General features: G+C 45.9%; 1 protein-coding gene across 2 annotated transcripts in view; it reads right to left on the reverse strand.

The window, feature by feature from the left end:
* LOC129864936 (EH domain-binding protein 1-like) overlaps positions 1-14665 on the reverse strand; it is a 223840-nt gene that overhangs the window by 3579 nt on the left and 205596 nt on the right. For both annotated transcript variants that reach the window (XM_055937283.1, XM_055937277.1), the window contains one exon: positions 13833-14525. In XM_055937283.1, the coding sequence (XP_055793258.1) occupies positions 13833-14525 (693 nt within the window). The remainder of the gene's footprint in view (positions 1-13832; positions 14526-14665) is intronic.

Below are 14665 nucleotides of genomic sequence, written 5' to 3' on the forward strand. Positions count from 1 at the left end.
AGGCAGGTTAATGTGAAGGCCTCTGTAATAATGGCTGACTACTACAAGGCAGGTTAATGTGAAGGCTTCTGTAATAATGGCTGACTACTACAAGGCAGGTTAATGTGAAGGCTTCTGTAATAATGGCTGACTACTACAAGGCAGGTTAATGTGAAGGCTTCTGTAATAATGGCTGACTACTACAAGGCAGGTTAATGTGAAGGCCTCTGTAATAATGGCTGAGTACTACAAGGCAGGTTAATGTGAAGGCCTCTGTAATAATGGCTGACTACTACAAGGCAGGTTAATGTGAAGGCTTCTGTAATAATGGCTGACTACTACAAGGCAGGTTAATGTGAAGGCCTCTGTAATAATGGCTGACTACTACAAGGCAGGTTCATGTGAAGGCCTCTGTAATAATGGCTGAGTACTACAAGGCAGGTTCATGTGAAGGCCTCTGTAATAATGGCTGAGTACTACAAGGCAGGTTAATGTGAAGGCCTCTGTAATAATGGCTGACTACTACAAGGCAGGTTCATGTGAAGGCCTCTGTAATAATGGCTGACTACTACAAGGCAGGTTCATGTGAAGGCCTCTGTAATAATGGCTGACTACTACAAGGCAGGTTCATGTGAAGGCCTCTGTAATAATGGCTGAGTACTACAAGGCAGGTTCATGTGAAGGCCTCTGTAATAATGGCTGACTACTACAAGGCAGGTTCATGTGAAGGCCTCTGTAATAATGGCTGAGTACTACAAGGCAGGTTCATGTGAAGGCCTCTGTAATAATGGCTGACTACTACAAGGCAGGTTCATGTGAAGGCCTCTGTAATAATGGCTGAGTACTACAAGGCAGGTTCATGTGAAGGCCTCTGTAATAATGGCTGACTACTACAAGGCAGGTTCATGTGAAGGCCTCTGTAATAATGGCTGAGTACTACAAGGCAGGTTAATGTGAAGGCCTCTGTAATAATGGCTGACTACTACAAGGCAGGTTCATGTGAAGGCCTCTGTAATAATGGCTGAGTACTACAAGGCAGTTTCATGTTTATTGGTATAAATCTTATCCTGGAAGCAGAACTGACAATAAAAATGTGCTTTTTTTTGGCCTTAATTTAAGGTTAGGATTAGGTTTAGCAGTGTGGTTAAGGTTAGGGTTAGGCATTAGGGTTAGCAGTGTGGTTAAAGTTAGTGTTAGGCATTAGGGTTAGCAGTGTGGTTAAGGTTAGGGTTAGGCATTAGGGTTAGCAGTGTGGTTAAGGTTAGGCATTAGGGTTAGCAGTGTGGTTAAGGTTAGGCATTAGGGTTAGCAGTGTGGTTAAGGTTAGGGTTAGGCATTAGGGTTAGCAGTGTGGTTAAGGTTAGGCATTAGGGTTAGCAGTGTGGTTAAGGTTAGTGTTAGGCATTAGGGTTAGCAGTGTGGTTAAGGTTAAGGTTAGACATTAGGTTTAGCAGTGTGGTTAAGGTTAGGATTAGGCATTAGGGTTAGCAGTGTGGTTAGGGTTAGGCATTAGGGTTAGCAGTGTGGTTAAGATTAGGCATTAGGTTTAGCAGTGTGGTTAGGGTTAGGCATTAGGATTAGCAGTGTGGTTAAGGTTAGGCATTAGGGTTAGCAGTGTGGTTAAAGTTAGTGTTAGGCATTAGGGTTAGCAGTGTGGTTAAGGTTAGGCATTAGGGTTAGCAGTGTGGTTAAGGTTAAGGTTAGGCATTAGGGTTAGCAGTGTGGTTAAGGTTAGGCATTAGGGTTAGCAGTGAGGTTAAGGTTAGGCATTAGGGTTAGCAGTGTGGTTAAGGTTAGGATTAGGCATTAGGGTTAGCAGTGTGGTTAAGGTTAGGCATTAGGGTTAGCAGTGTGGTTAAGGTTAGTGTTAGGCATTAGGGTTAGCAGTGTGGTTAAGGTTAGTGTTAGGCATTAGGGTTAGCAGTGTGGTTAAGGTTAGGGTTAGGCATTAGGGTTAGCAGTGTGGTTAAGGTTAGGATTAGGCATTAGGGTTAGCAGTGTGGTTAAGGTTAGGATTAGGCATTAGGGTTAGCAGTGTGGTTAAGGTTAGGATTAGGCATTAGGGTTAGCAGTGTGGTTAAGGTTAGGATTAGGCATTAGGGTTAGCAGTGTGGTTAAGATTAGGCATTAGGGTTAGCAGTGTGGTTAAGGTTAGTGTTAGGCATTAGGGTTAGCAGTGTGGTTAAGGTTAGTGTTAGGCATTAGGGTTAGCAGTGTGGTTAAGGTTAAGGTTAGGCATTAGGGTTAGCAGTGTGGTTAAGGTTAGGCATTAGGGTTAGCAGTGTGGTTAAGGTTAGTGTTAGGCATTAGGGTTAGCAGTGTGGTTAAGGTTAGACATTAGGGTTAGCAGTGTGGTTAAGATTAAGCATTAGGGTTAGCAGTGTGGTTAAGGTTAGGCATTAGGGTTAGCAGTGTGGTTAAGGTTAGGATTAGGCATTAGGTTTAGCAGTGTGGTTAAGGTTAGGATTAGGCATCAGGGTTAGCAGTGTGGTTAAGATTAGGCATTAGGGTTAGCAGTGTGGTTAAGGTTAGGGTTAGGCATTAGGGTTAGCAGTGTGGTTAAGGTTAGGATTAGGCATTAGGGTTAGCAGTGTGGTTAAGGTTAGGATTAGGCATTAGGGTTAGCAGTGTGGTTAAGGTTAGGCATTAGGGTTAGCAGTGCGGTTAAGGTTAGGATTAGGCATTAGGTTTAGCAGTGTGGTTAAGATTAGGTATTAGGGTTAGCAGTGTGGTTAAGGTTAGGCATTAGGTTTAGCAGTGTGGTTAAGATTAGGTATTAGGGTTAGCAGTGTGGTTAAGGTTAGGTATTAGGGTTAGCAGTGTGGTTAAGATTAGGCATTAGGGTTAGCAGTGTGGTTAAGGTTAGTGTTAGGCATTAGGGTTAGCAGTGTGGTTAAGGTTAGGATTAGGCATTAGGGTTAGCAGTGTGGTTAAGGTTAGGGTTAGGCATTAGGGTTAGCAGTGTGGTTAAGGTTAGTGTTAGGCATTAGGGTTAGCAGTGTGGTTAAGGTTAGGGTTAGGGTTAGCAGTGTGGTTAAGGTTAAGATTAGGCATTAGGGTTAGCAGTGTGGTTAAGGTTAGGATTAGGCATTAGGGTTAGCAGTGTGGTTAAGGTTAGGGTTAGGCATTAGGGTTAGCAGTGTGGTTAAGGTTAGGATTAGGGTTAGCAGTGTGGTTAAGATTAGGGTTAGGCATTAGGGTTAGCAGTGTGGTTAAGATTAGGTTTAACATCAGATTTGATGACTATGAGGCTGTGCCAGCTAGCGGCCACTCTGCAGAGGTGAACAAGGTTCAACCTGGTACTATCTGGTTAGGGTTAGCAGTGTGGTTAGGGTTAGCAGTGTGGTTAAGGTTAGGGTTAGCAGTGTGGTTAAGGTTAGGGTTAGCAGTGTGGTTAAGGTTAGGGTTAGCAGTGTGGTTAAGGTTAGGGTTGGCAGTGTGGTTAAGGTTAGGGTTGGCAGTGTGGTTAAGGTTAGGGTTAGCAGTGTGGTTAAGGTTAGGGTTAGCAGTGTGGTTAAGGTTAGGGTTAGCAGTGTGGTTAAGGTTAGGGTTAGCGGTGTGGTTAAGGTTAGGGTTAGCAGTGTGGTTAAGGTTAGGGTTAGCAGTGTGGTTAAGGTTAGGGTTAGCAGTGTGGTTAAGGTTAGGGTTAGCAGTGTGGTTAAGGTTAGGGTTAGCAGTGTGGTAAAGGTTAGGGTTAGCAGTGTGGTTAAGGTTAGGGTTAGCAGTGTGGTTAAGGTTAGGGTTAGCAGTGTGGTTAGGGTTAGGGTTAGCAGTGTGGTTAGGGTTAGCAGTGTGGTTAGGGTTAGGGTTAGCAGTGTGGTTAGGGTTAGCAGTGTGGTTAAGGTTAGGGTTAGCAGTGTGGTTAGGGTTAGCAGTGTGGTTAAGGTTAGGGTTAGCAGTGTGGTTAGGGTTAGCAGTGTGGTTAAGGTTAGGGTTAGCAGTGTGGTTAAGGTTAGGGTTAGCAGTGTGGTTAAGGTTAGGGTTAGCAGTGTGGTTAAGGTTAGGGTTAGCAGTGTGGTTAAGGTTAGGGTTAGCAGTGTGGTTAAGGTTAGGGTTAGCAGTGTGGTTAAGGTTAGGGTTAGCAGTGTGGTTAAGGTTAGGGTTGGCAGTGTGGTTAAGGTTAGGGTTAGCAGTGTGGTTAAGGTTAGGGTTAGCAGTGTGGTTAAGGTTAGGGTTAGCAGTGTAGTTAAGGTTAGGGTTAGCAGTGTGGTTAAGGTTAGGGTTAGCAGTGTGGTTAAGGTTAGGCATTAGGGTTAGCAGTGTGGTTAAGGTTAGTGTTAGGCATTAGGGTTAGCAGTGTGGTTAAGGTTAGTGTTAGGCATTAGGGTTAGCAGTGTGGTTAAGGTTAGGGTTAGGCATTAGGGTTAGCAGTGTGGTTAAGGTTAGGATTAGGCATTAGGGTTAGCAGTGTGGTTAAGGTTAGGATTAGGCATTAGGGTTAGCAGTGTGGTTAAGATTAGGCATTAGGGTTAGCAGTGTGGTTAAGGTTAGGCATTAGGGTTAGCAGTGTGGTTAAGGTTAGGCATTAGGGTTAGCAGTGTGGTTAAGGTTAGTGTTAGGCATTAGGGTTAGCAGTGTGGTTAAGGTTAGTGTTAGGCATTAGGGTTAGCAGTGTGGTTAAGGTTAGGCATTAGGGTTAGCAGTGTGGTTAAGGTTAGGCATTAGGGTTAGCAGTGTGGTTAAGGTTAGTGTTAGGCATTAGGGTTAGCAGTGTGGTTAAGGTTAGTGTTAGGCATTAGGGTTAGCAGTGTGGTTAAGGTTAGGATTAGGCATTAGGGTTAGCAGTGTGGTTAAGGTTAGGATTAGGCAGTAGGGTTAGCAGTGTGGTTAAGGTTAGACATTAGGGTTAGCAGTGTGGTTAAGATTAAGCATTAGGGTTAGCAGTGTGGTTAAGGTTAGGCATTAGGGTTAGCAGTGTGGTTAAGGTTAGGATTAGGCATTAGGTTTAGCAGTGTGGTTAAGGTTAGGATTAGGCATTAGGGTTAGCAGTGTGGTTAAGATTAAGCATTAGGGTTAGCAGTGTGGTTAAGGTTAGGGTTAGGCATTAGGGTTAGCAGTGTGGTTAAGGTTAGGATTAGGCATTAGGGTTAGCAGTGTGGTTAAGGTTAGGATTAGGCATTAGGGTTAGCAGTGTGGTTAAGGTTAGGCATTAGGGTTAGCAGTGCGGTTAAGGTTAGGATTAGGCATTAGGTTTAGCAGTGTGGTTAAGATTAGGTATTAGGGTTAGCAGTGTGGTTAAGGTTAGGCATTAGGTTTAGCAGTGTGGTTAAGATTAGGTATTAGGGTTAGCAGTGTGGTTAAGGTTAGGTATTAGGGTTAGCAGTGTGGTTAAGATTAGGCATTAGGGTTAGCAGTGTGGTTAAGGTTAGTGTTAGGCATTAGGGTTAGCAGTGTGGTTACGGTTAGGATTAGGCATTAGGGTTAGCAGTGTGGTTAAGGTTAGGGTTAGGCATTAGGGTTAGCAGTGTGGTTAAGGTTAGTGTTAGGCATTAGGGTTAGCAGTGTGGTTAAGGTTAGGGTTAGGGTTAGCAGTGTGGTTAAGGTTAAGATTAGGCATTAGGGTTAGCAGTGTGGTTAAGGTTAGGATTAGGCAGTAGGGTTAGCAGTGTGGTTAAGGTTAGGGTTAGGCATTAGGGTTAGCAGTGTGGTTAAGGTTAGGATTAGGGTTAGCAGTGTGGTTAAGATTAGGGTTAGGCATTAGGGTTAGCAGTGTGGTTAAGATTAGGTTTAACATCAGATTTGATGACTATGAGGCTGTGCCAGCTAGCGGCCATTCTGCAGAGGTGAACAAGGTTCAACCTGGTACTATCTGGTTAGGGTTAGCAGTGTGGTTAGGGTTAGCAGTGTGGTTAAGGTTAGGGTTAGCAGTGTGGTTAAGGTTAGGGTTAGCAGTGTGGTTAAGGTTAGGGTTAGCAGTGTGGTTAAGGTTAGGGTTGGCAGTGTGGTTAAGGTTAGGGTTGGCAGTGTGGTTAAGGTTAGGGTTAGCAGTGTGGTTAAGGTTAGGGTTAGCAGTGTGGTTAAGGTTAGGGTTAGCAGTGTGGTTAAGGTTAGGGTTAGCGGTGTGGTTAAGGTTAGGGTTAGCAGTGTGGTTAAGGTTAGGGTTAGCAGTGTGGTTAAGGTTAGGGTTAGCAGTGTGGTTAAGGTTAGGGTTAGCAGTGTGGTTAAGGTTAGGGTTAGCAGTGTGGTAAAGGTTAGGGTTAGCAGTGTGGTTAAGGTTAGGGTTAGCAGTGTGGTTAAGGTTAGGGTTAGCAGTGTGGTTAGGGTTAGGGTTAGCAGTGTGGTTAGGGTTAGCAGTGTGGTTAGGGTTAGGGTTAGCAGTGTGGTTAGGGTTAGCAGTGTGGTTAAGGTTAGGGTTAGCAGTGTGGTTAGGGTTAGCAGTGTGGTTAAGGTTAGGGTTAGCAGTGTGGTTAGGGTTAGCAGTGTGGTTAAGGTTAGGGTTAGCAGTGTGGTTAAGGTTAGGGTTAGCAGTGTGGTTAAGGTTAGGGTTAGCAGTGTGGTTAAGGTTAGGGTTAGCAGTGTGGTTAAGGTTAGGGTTAGCAGTGTGGTTAAGGTTAGGGTTAGCAGTGTGGTTAAGGTTAGGGTTAGCAGTGTGGTTAAGGTTAGGGTTAGCAGTGTGGTTAAGGTTAGGGTTAGCAGTGTGGTTAAGGTTAGGGTTAGCAGTGTGGTTAAGGTTAGGGTTAGCAGTGTGGTTAAGGTTAGGGTTAGCAGTGTGGTTAAGGTTAGGGTTAGCAGTGTAGTTAAGGTTAGGGTTAGCAGTGTGGTTAAGGTTAGGGTTAGCAGTGTGGTTAAGGTTAGGGTTAGCAGTGTGGTTAGGGTTAGGGTTAGCAGTGTGGTTAAGGTTAGCAGTGTGGTTAAGGTTAGGGTTAGCAGTGTGGTTAAGGTTAGGGTTAGCAGTGTGGTTAAGGTTAGGGTTAGCAGTGTGGTTAGGGTTAGGGTTAGCAGTGTGGTTAAGGTTAGGGTTAGCAGTGTGGTTAAGGTTAGGGTTAGCAGTGTGGTTAGGGTTAGCAGTGTGGTTAAGGTTAGGGTTAGCAGTGTGGTTAAGGTTAGGGTTAGCAGTGTGGTTAGGGTTAGCAGTGTGGTTAGGGTTAGCAGTGTGGTTAAAGTTAGGGTTAGCAGTGTGGTTAAGGTTAGGGTTAGCAGTGTGGTTAAGGTTAGGGTTAGCAGTGTGGTTAAGGTTAGGGTTAGCAGTGTGGTTAAGGTTAGGGTTAGCAGTGTGGTTAAGGTTAGGGTTAGCAGTGTGGTTAAGGTTAGGGTTAGCAGTGTGGTTAAGGTTAGGGTTAGCAGTGTGGTAAAGGTTACGGTTAGCAGTGTGGTTAAGGTTAGGGTTAGCAGTGTGGTTAAGGTTAGGGTTAGCAGTGTGGTTAGGGTTAGGGTTAGCAGTGTGGTTAGGGTTAGCAGTGTGGTTAGGGTTAGGGTTAGCAGTGTGGTTAGGGTTAGCAGTGTGGTTAAGGTTAGGGTTAGCAGTGTGGTTAGGGTTAGCAGTGTGGTTAAGGTTAGGGTTAGCAGTGTGGTTAGGGTTAGCAGTGTGGTTAAGGTTAGGGTTAGCAGTGTGGTTAAGGTTAGGGTTAGCAGTGTGGTTAAGGTTAGGGTTAGCAGTGTGGTTAAGGTTAGGGTTAGCAGTGTGGTTAAGGTTAGGGTTAGCAGTGTGGTTAAGGTTAGGGTTAGCAGTGTGGTTAAGGTTAGGGTTAGCAGTGTGGTTAAGGTTAGGGTTAGCAGTGTGGTTAAGGTTAGGGTTAGCAGTGTGGTTAAGGTTAGGGTTAGCAGTGTGGTTAAGGTTAGGGTTAGCAGTGTGGTTAAGGTTAGGGTTAGCAGTGTGGTTAAGGTTAGGGTTAGCAGTGTAGTTAAGGTTAGGGTTAGCAGTGTGGTTAAGGTTAGGGTTAGCAGTGTGGTTAAGGTTAGGGTTAGCAGTGTGGTTAGGGTTAGCAGTGTGGTTAAGGTTAGCAGTGTGGTTAAGGTTAGGGTTAGCAGTGTGGTTAAGGTTAGGGTTAGCAGTGTGGTTAAGGTTAGGGTTAGCAGTGTGGTTAGGGTTAGGGTTAGCAGTGTGGTTAAGGTTAGGGTTAGCAGTGTGGTTAAGGTTAGGGTTAGCAGTGTGGTTAGGGTTAGCAGTGTGGTTAAGGTTAGGGTTAGCAGTGTGGTTAAGGTTAGGGTTAGCAGTGTGGTTAGGGTTAGCAGTGTGGTTAGGGTTAGCAGTGTGGTTAAAGTTAGGGTTAGCAGTGTGGTTAAGGTTAGGGTTAGCAGTGTGGTTAAGGTTAGGGTTAGCAGTGTGGTTAAGGTTAGGGTTAGCAGTGTGGTTAAGGTTAGGGTTAGCAGTGTGGTTAGGGTTAGCAGTGTGATTAAGGTTAGGGTTAGCAGTGTGGTTAAGGTTAGGGTTAGCAGTGTGGTTAAGGTTAGGGTTAGCAGTGTGGTTAAGGTTAGGGTTAGCAGTGTGGTTAAGGTTAGGGTTAGCAGTGTGGTTAAGGTTAGGGTTAGCAGTGTGGTTAAGGTTAGGGTTAGCAGTGTGGTTAAGGTTAGGGTTAGCAGTGTGGTTAAGGTTAGGGTTAGGCATTAGGGTTAGCAGTGTGGTTAAGGTTAGGATTAGGCATTAGGGTTAGCAGTGTGGTTAAGGTTAGGATTAGGCATTAGGGTTAGCAGTGTGGTTAAGGTTAGGATTAGGCATTAGGGTTAGCAGTGTGGTTAAGGTTAGGCATTAGGGTTAGCAGTGTGGTTAAGGTTAGTGTTAGGCATTAGGGTTAGCAGTGTGGTTAAGGTTAGTGTTAGGCATTAGGGTTAGCAGTGTGGTTAAGGTTAAGGTTAGGCATTAGGGTTAGCAGTGTGGTTAAGGTTAGGCATTAGGGTTAGCAGTGTGGTTAAGGTTAGTGTTAGGCATTAGGGTTAGCAGTGTGGTTAAGGTTAGTGTTAGGCATTAGGGTTAGCAGTGTGGTTAAGGTTAGGATTAGGCATTAGGGTTAGCAGTGTGGTTAAGGTTAGGATTAGGCAGTAGGGTTAGCAGTGTGGTTAAGGTTAGACATTAGGGTTAGCAGTGTGGTTAAGATTAAGCATTAGGGTTAGCAGTGTGGTTAAGGTTAGGCATTAGGGTTAGCAGTGTGGTTAAGGTTAGGATTAGGCATTAGGTTTAGCAGTGTGGTTAAGGTTAGGATTAGGCATTAGGGTTAGCAGTGTGGTTAAAATTAAGCATTAGGGTTAGCAGTGTGGTTAAGGTTAGGGTTAGGCATTAGGGTTAGCAGTGTGGTTAAGGTTAGGATTAGGCATTAGGGTTAGCAGTGTGGTTAAGGTTAGGATTAGGCATTAGGGTTAGCAGTGTGGTTAAGGTTAGGCATTAGGGTTAGCAGTGCGGTTAAGGTTAGGATTAGGCATTAGGTTTAGCAGTGTGGTTAAGATTAGGTATTAGGGTTAGCAGTGTGGTTAAGGTTAGGCATTAGGTTTAGCAGTGTGGTTAAGATTAGGTATTAGGGTTAGCAGTGTGGTTAAGGTTAGGTATTAGGGTTAGCAGTGTGGTTAAGATTAGGCATTAGGGTTAGCAGTGTGGTTAAGGTTAGTGTTAGGCATTAGGGTTAGCAGTGTGGTTAAGGTTAGGATTAGGCATTAGGGTTAGCAGTGTGGTTAAGGTTAGGGTTAGGCATTAGGGTTAGCAGTGTGGTTAAGGTTAGTGTTAGGCATTAGGGTTAGCAGTGTGGTTAAGGTTAGGGTTAGGGTTAGCAGTGTGGTTAAGGTTAAGATTAGGCATTAGGGTTAGCAGTGTGGTTAAGGTTAGGATTAGGCATTAGGGTTAGCAGTGTGGTTAAGGTTAGGGTTAGGCATTAGGGTTAGCAGTGTGGTTAAGGTTAAGATTAGGGTTAGCAGTGTGGTTAAGATTAGGGTTAGGCATTAGGGTTAGCAGTGTGGTTAAGATTAGGTTTAACATCAGATTTGATGACTATGAGGCTGTGCCAGCTAGCGGCCACTCTGCAGAGGTGAACAAGGTTCAACCTGGTACTATCTGGTTAGGGTTAGCAGTGTGGTTAGGGTTAGCAGTGTGGTTAAGGTTAGGGTTAGCAGTGTGGTTAAGGTTAGGGTTAGCAGTGTGGTTAAGGTTAGGGTTAGCAGTGTGGTTAAGGTTAGGGTTGGCAGTGTGGTTAAGGTTAGGGTTAGCAGTGTGGTTAAGGTTAGGGTTAGCAGTGTGGTTAAGGTTAGGGTTGGCAGTGTGGTTAAGGTTAGGGTTAGCAGTGTGGTTAGGGTTGGCAGTGTGGTTAAGGTTAGGGTTAGCAGTGTGGTTAAGGGTTAGGGTTAGCAGTGTGGTTAGGGTTAGCAGTGTGGTTAAGGTTAGGGTTAGCAGTGTGGTTAAGGTTAGGGTTAGCAGTGTGGTTAAGGTTAGGGTTAGCGGTGTGGTTAAGGTTAGGGTTAGCAGTGTGGTTAAGGTTAGGGTTAGCAGTGTGGTTAAGGTTAGGGTTAGCAGTGTGGTTAAGGTTAGGGTTAGCAGTGTGGTTAAGGTTAGGGTTAGCAGTGTGGTTAAGGTTAGGGTTAGCAGTGTGGTAAAGGTTAGGGTTAGCAGTGTGGTTAAGGTTAGGGTTAGCAGTGTGGTTAGGGTTAGCAGTGTGGTTAGGGTTAGGGTTAGCAGTGTGGTTAGGGTTAGCAGTGTGGTTAGGGTTAGGGTTAGCAGTGTGGTTAGGGTTAGCAGTGTGGTTAAGGTTAGGGTTAGCAGTGTGGTTAGGGTTAGCAGTGTGGTTAAGGTTAGGGTTAGCAGTGTGGTTAGGGTTAGCAGTGTGGTTAAGGTTAGGGTTAGCAGTGTGGTTAAGGTTAGGGTTAGCAGTGTGGTTAAGGTTAGGGTTAGCAGTGTGGTTAAGGTTAGGGTTAGCAGTGTGGTTAAGGTTAGGGTTAGCAGTGTGGTTAAGGTTAGGGTTAGCAGTGTGGTTAAGGTTAGGGTTAGCAGTGTGGTTAAGGTTAGGGTTAGCAGTGTGGTTAAGGTTAGGGTTAGCAGTGTGGTTAAGGTTAGGGTTAGCAGTGTGGTTAGGGTTAGCAGTGTGGTTAAGGTTAGGGTTAGCAGTGTGGTTAAGGTTAGGGCTAGCAGTGTAGTTAAGGTTAGGGTTAGCAGTGTGGTTAAGGTTAGGGTTAGCAGTGTGGTTAAGGTTAGGGTTAGCAGTGTGGTTAGGGTTAGGGTTAGCAGTGTGGTTAAGGTTAGCAGTGTGGTTAAGGTTAGGGTTAGCAGTGTGGTTAAGGTTAGGGTTAGCAGTGTGGTTAAGGTTAGGGTTAGCAGTGTGGTTAAGGTTAGGGTTAGCAGTGTGGTTAAGGTTAGGGTTAGCAGTGTGGTTAAGGTTAGGGTTAGCAGTGTGGTTAAGGTTAGGGTTAGCAGTGTGGTTAGGGTTAGCAGTGTGGTTAAGGTTAGGGTTAGCAGTGTGGTTAAGGTTAGGGTTAGCAGTGTGGTTAAGGTTAGGGTTAGCAGTGTGGTAAAGGTTAGGGTTAGCAGTGTGGTTAGGGTTAGCAGTGTGGTAAAGGTTAGGGTTAGCAGTGTGGTTAGGGTTAGCAGTGTGGTAAAGGTTAGGGTTAGCAGTGTGGTTAGGGTTAGGGTTAGCAGTGTGGTTAAGGTTAGGGTTAGCAGTGTGGTAAAGGTTAGGGTTAGCAGTGTGGTTAGGGTTAGCAGTGTGGTAAAGGTTAGGGTTAGCAGTGTGGTTAGGGTTAGCAGTGTGGTAAAGGTTAGGGTTAGCAGTGTGGTTAGGGTTAGCAGTGTGGTAAAGGTTAGGGTTAGCAGTGTGGTTAGGGTTAGCAGTGTGGTAAAGGTTAGGGTTAGCAGTGTGGTTAAGGTTAGGGTTAGCAGTGTGGTTAGGGTTAGCAGTGTGGTAAAGGTTAGGGTTAGCAGTGTGGTTAAGGTTAGGGTTAGCAGTGTGGTTAAGGTTAGCAGTGTGGTTAAGGTTAGGGTTAGCAGTGTGGTTAGGGTTAGCAGTGTGGTTAAGGTTAGGGTTAGCAGTGTGGTTAAGGTTAGGGTTAGCAGTGTGGTTAAGGTTAGGGTTAGCAGTGTGGTTAAGGTTAGCAGTGTGGTTAAGGTTAGGGTTAGCAGTGTGGTTAGGGTTAGCAGTGTGGTTAAGGTTAGGGTTAGCAGTGTGGTTAAGGTTAGGGTTAGCAGTGTGGTTAAGGTTAGGGTTAGCAGTGTGGTTAAGGTTAGCAGTGTGGTTAAGGTTAGGGTTAGCAGTGTGGTTAAGGTTAGGGTTAGCAGTGTGGTTAAGGTTAGGGTTAGCAGTGTGGTTAAGGTTAGGGTTAGCAGTGTGGTTAAGGTTAGGGTTAGCAGTGTGGTTAAGGTTAGGGTTAGCAGTGTGGTTAAGGTTAGGGTTAGCAGTGTGGTTAAGGTTAGGGTTAGCAGTGTGGTTAGGGTTAGCAGTGTGGTTAAGGTTAGGGTTAGCAGTGTGGTTAAGGTTAGGGTTAGCAGTGTGGTTAAGGTTAGGGTTAGCAGTGTGGTTAAGGTTAGGGTTAGCAGTGTGGTTAAGGTTAGGGTTAGCAGTGTGGTTAAGGTTAGGGTTAGCAGTGTGGTTAAGGTTAGGGTTAGCAGTGTGGTTAAGGTTAGGGTTAGCAGTGTGGTTAAGGTTAGGGTTAGCAGTGTGGTTAAGGTTAGGGTTAGCAGTGTGGTTAAGGTTAGGGTTAGCAGTGTGGTTAAGGTTAGGGTTAGCAGTGTGGTTAAGGTTAGGGTTAGCAGTGTGGTTAAGGTTAGGGTTAGCAGTGTGGTTAAGGTTAGGGTTAGCAGTGTGGTTAAGGTTAGGGTTAGCAGTGTGGTTAAGGTTAGGGTTAGCAGTGTGGTTAAGGTTAGGGTTAGCAGTGTGGTTAAGGTTAGGGTTAGCAGTGTGGTTAAGGTTAGGGTTAGCAGTGTGGTTAAGGTTAGGGTTAGCAGTGTGGTTAAGGTTAGGGTTAGCAGTGTGGTTAAGGTTAGGGTTAGCAGTGTGGTTAAGGTTAGGGTTAGCAGTGTGGTTAAGGTTAGGGTTAGCAGTGTGGTTAGGGTTAGCAGTGTGGTTAGGGTTAGGGTTAGCAGTGTGGTTAAGGTTAGCAGTGTGGTTAAGGTTAGGGTTAGCAGTGTGGTTAAGGTTAGGGTTAGCAGTGTGGTCACTCTGCAGAGCTGAACAAGGTCCAACCTGCTCCTATCTGGTCACGCTGGAAATAACGGAATTGGAAATGTGGAGTTTTGTAAGTGGAACCATAAAGCCATAAAAGTGATGCTAATCATTTAATATACAGCGGTGACGTAAGACGTAGCATCATGACTGCAGTGACCTCCACCCCGACCTTTCAAGGTGTTAAACAGTGTTATGATCGAGGGGTTAAGGCGGGCAGACAGGCGTGTGTGACTGCGAGAACGGAGGTGTGTCCTGTGAAGCGTGTCCACGCAGTCAGAGCACAACCTGCCATCACGCAGCGGGATGAGAAATATCATGAGAAATATAATGAAATGTCAAAAGAGCTTGTGGGGATGTCTGGGTAATGTTAGCGTCTCTCCGCCTGACGGGTGCTCGGGCCCACGTTGACAACATCTAAAACGGGATGGGAGCAGCTGAAATCCATCAGAAACACCCTGCTGGTTGACTGGACCAGTGTTTGTCAACCCTGCCTCTTCAGCACCAAGCTACAACGTTACATTAATCAGGTTGTAGCTTTGGACAAGAGCACCTGATTACACTGATCAAGGGCTGGACGAGAAGAGGAGAAGTTTAATTAGGGATCAAATAAACGTGTCAAGTCGAGGTGAAGAACCGTCGTTAAGTGTGTCGACCTGTTAGTCAGAGTGTCTATAGCTGGTGGCCTTGACGTTATCTCATTAAGGCCAAAATGGTGTATGAACCTGAAATAAAATTCCTCAATCTATCGATCAATCAAATCAGTAGGCGTGTCTAGACATTTACCTGTTTAGTGGGCGTGTCAGCGTGGTTGTTAGGGGTGGGGCTGCTGCAGTCGGAGGCGGTCTCAGACTCAGAGTGACGAAGGCTGGCCCTCTTCTTCTTGATGAGATCAGCATCACGGTTGTAGGAGAAGCCCAGCGTGTGGGAGGAGGGAGACGAGGCCCCTGGGGGCCCAGAGGCCCCTTGCCGTGTAGGGGACCCTGAATCTAGGGCCCCGTTGTCTGGGGCTCCATCCCTCATCCCTTCCTGCTCCCTCGTCTCCCTCTCTATCCCTCTCTCCGTCCTCAGAGGGAGCTGGCTCAGGTCCAGGGTGACTGCCTTCAGGGGTAGTTGTAGTTGACGTCCATCGTCTCCTAGAGGTGTGGCGGCAAGGGAGCGAGGCGCGGCTCTGGGGTGGGAGGACTCTGTGGCGGTGGGGGGTAGAGCGACACGGGGCAAGGGGAGGGGGGGCGAGGTGGGAGAGGAGGGGGACACCCCAAAGTCAGGGAAGGAGAAAGATACAGTCTCACTCTTCCTCACCACCTCCTCCTCCTCCTCTTTACCCACGGCTCCATTGGTGGCGCTAGCGCCGTTAGCTCCGATGCTAACGTCCCCACTGGATCCAGTGGTCTGGGCGTTAGCGTCACTGACGTTTAGCTCGGCATAGAACTTGTCCTGGCCGATGGAGGCGTTGGTGTCTGTCTCGAAGTCTCCCACCTTCATGACAAGAAGAATTTAACATTTTAATTTAGTTGTATAACTCTTTCTCACAAACGCCCCCCAAACTAATATGAGTTCCGCTGGGACAAAGAGAGTCAGACTTCCTCCCCCTGGCTGGAAACTAGCTTTAAAAAGGC

Source organism: Salvelinus fontinalis, chromosome 1, assembly GCF_029448725.1.
Source record: "Salvelinus fontinalis isolate EN_2023a chromosome 1, ASM2944872v1, whole genome shotgun sequence".
NCBI lineage: Eukaryota > Metazoa > Chordata > Actinopteri > Salmoniformes > Salmonidae > Salvelinus > Salvelinus fontinalis.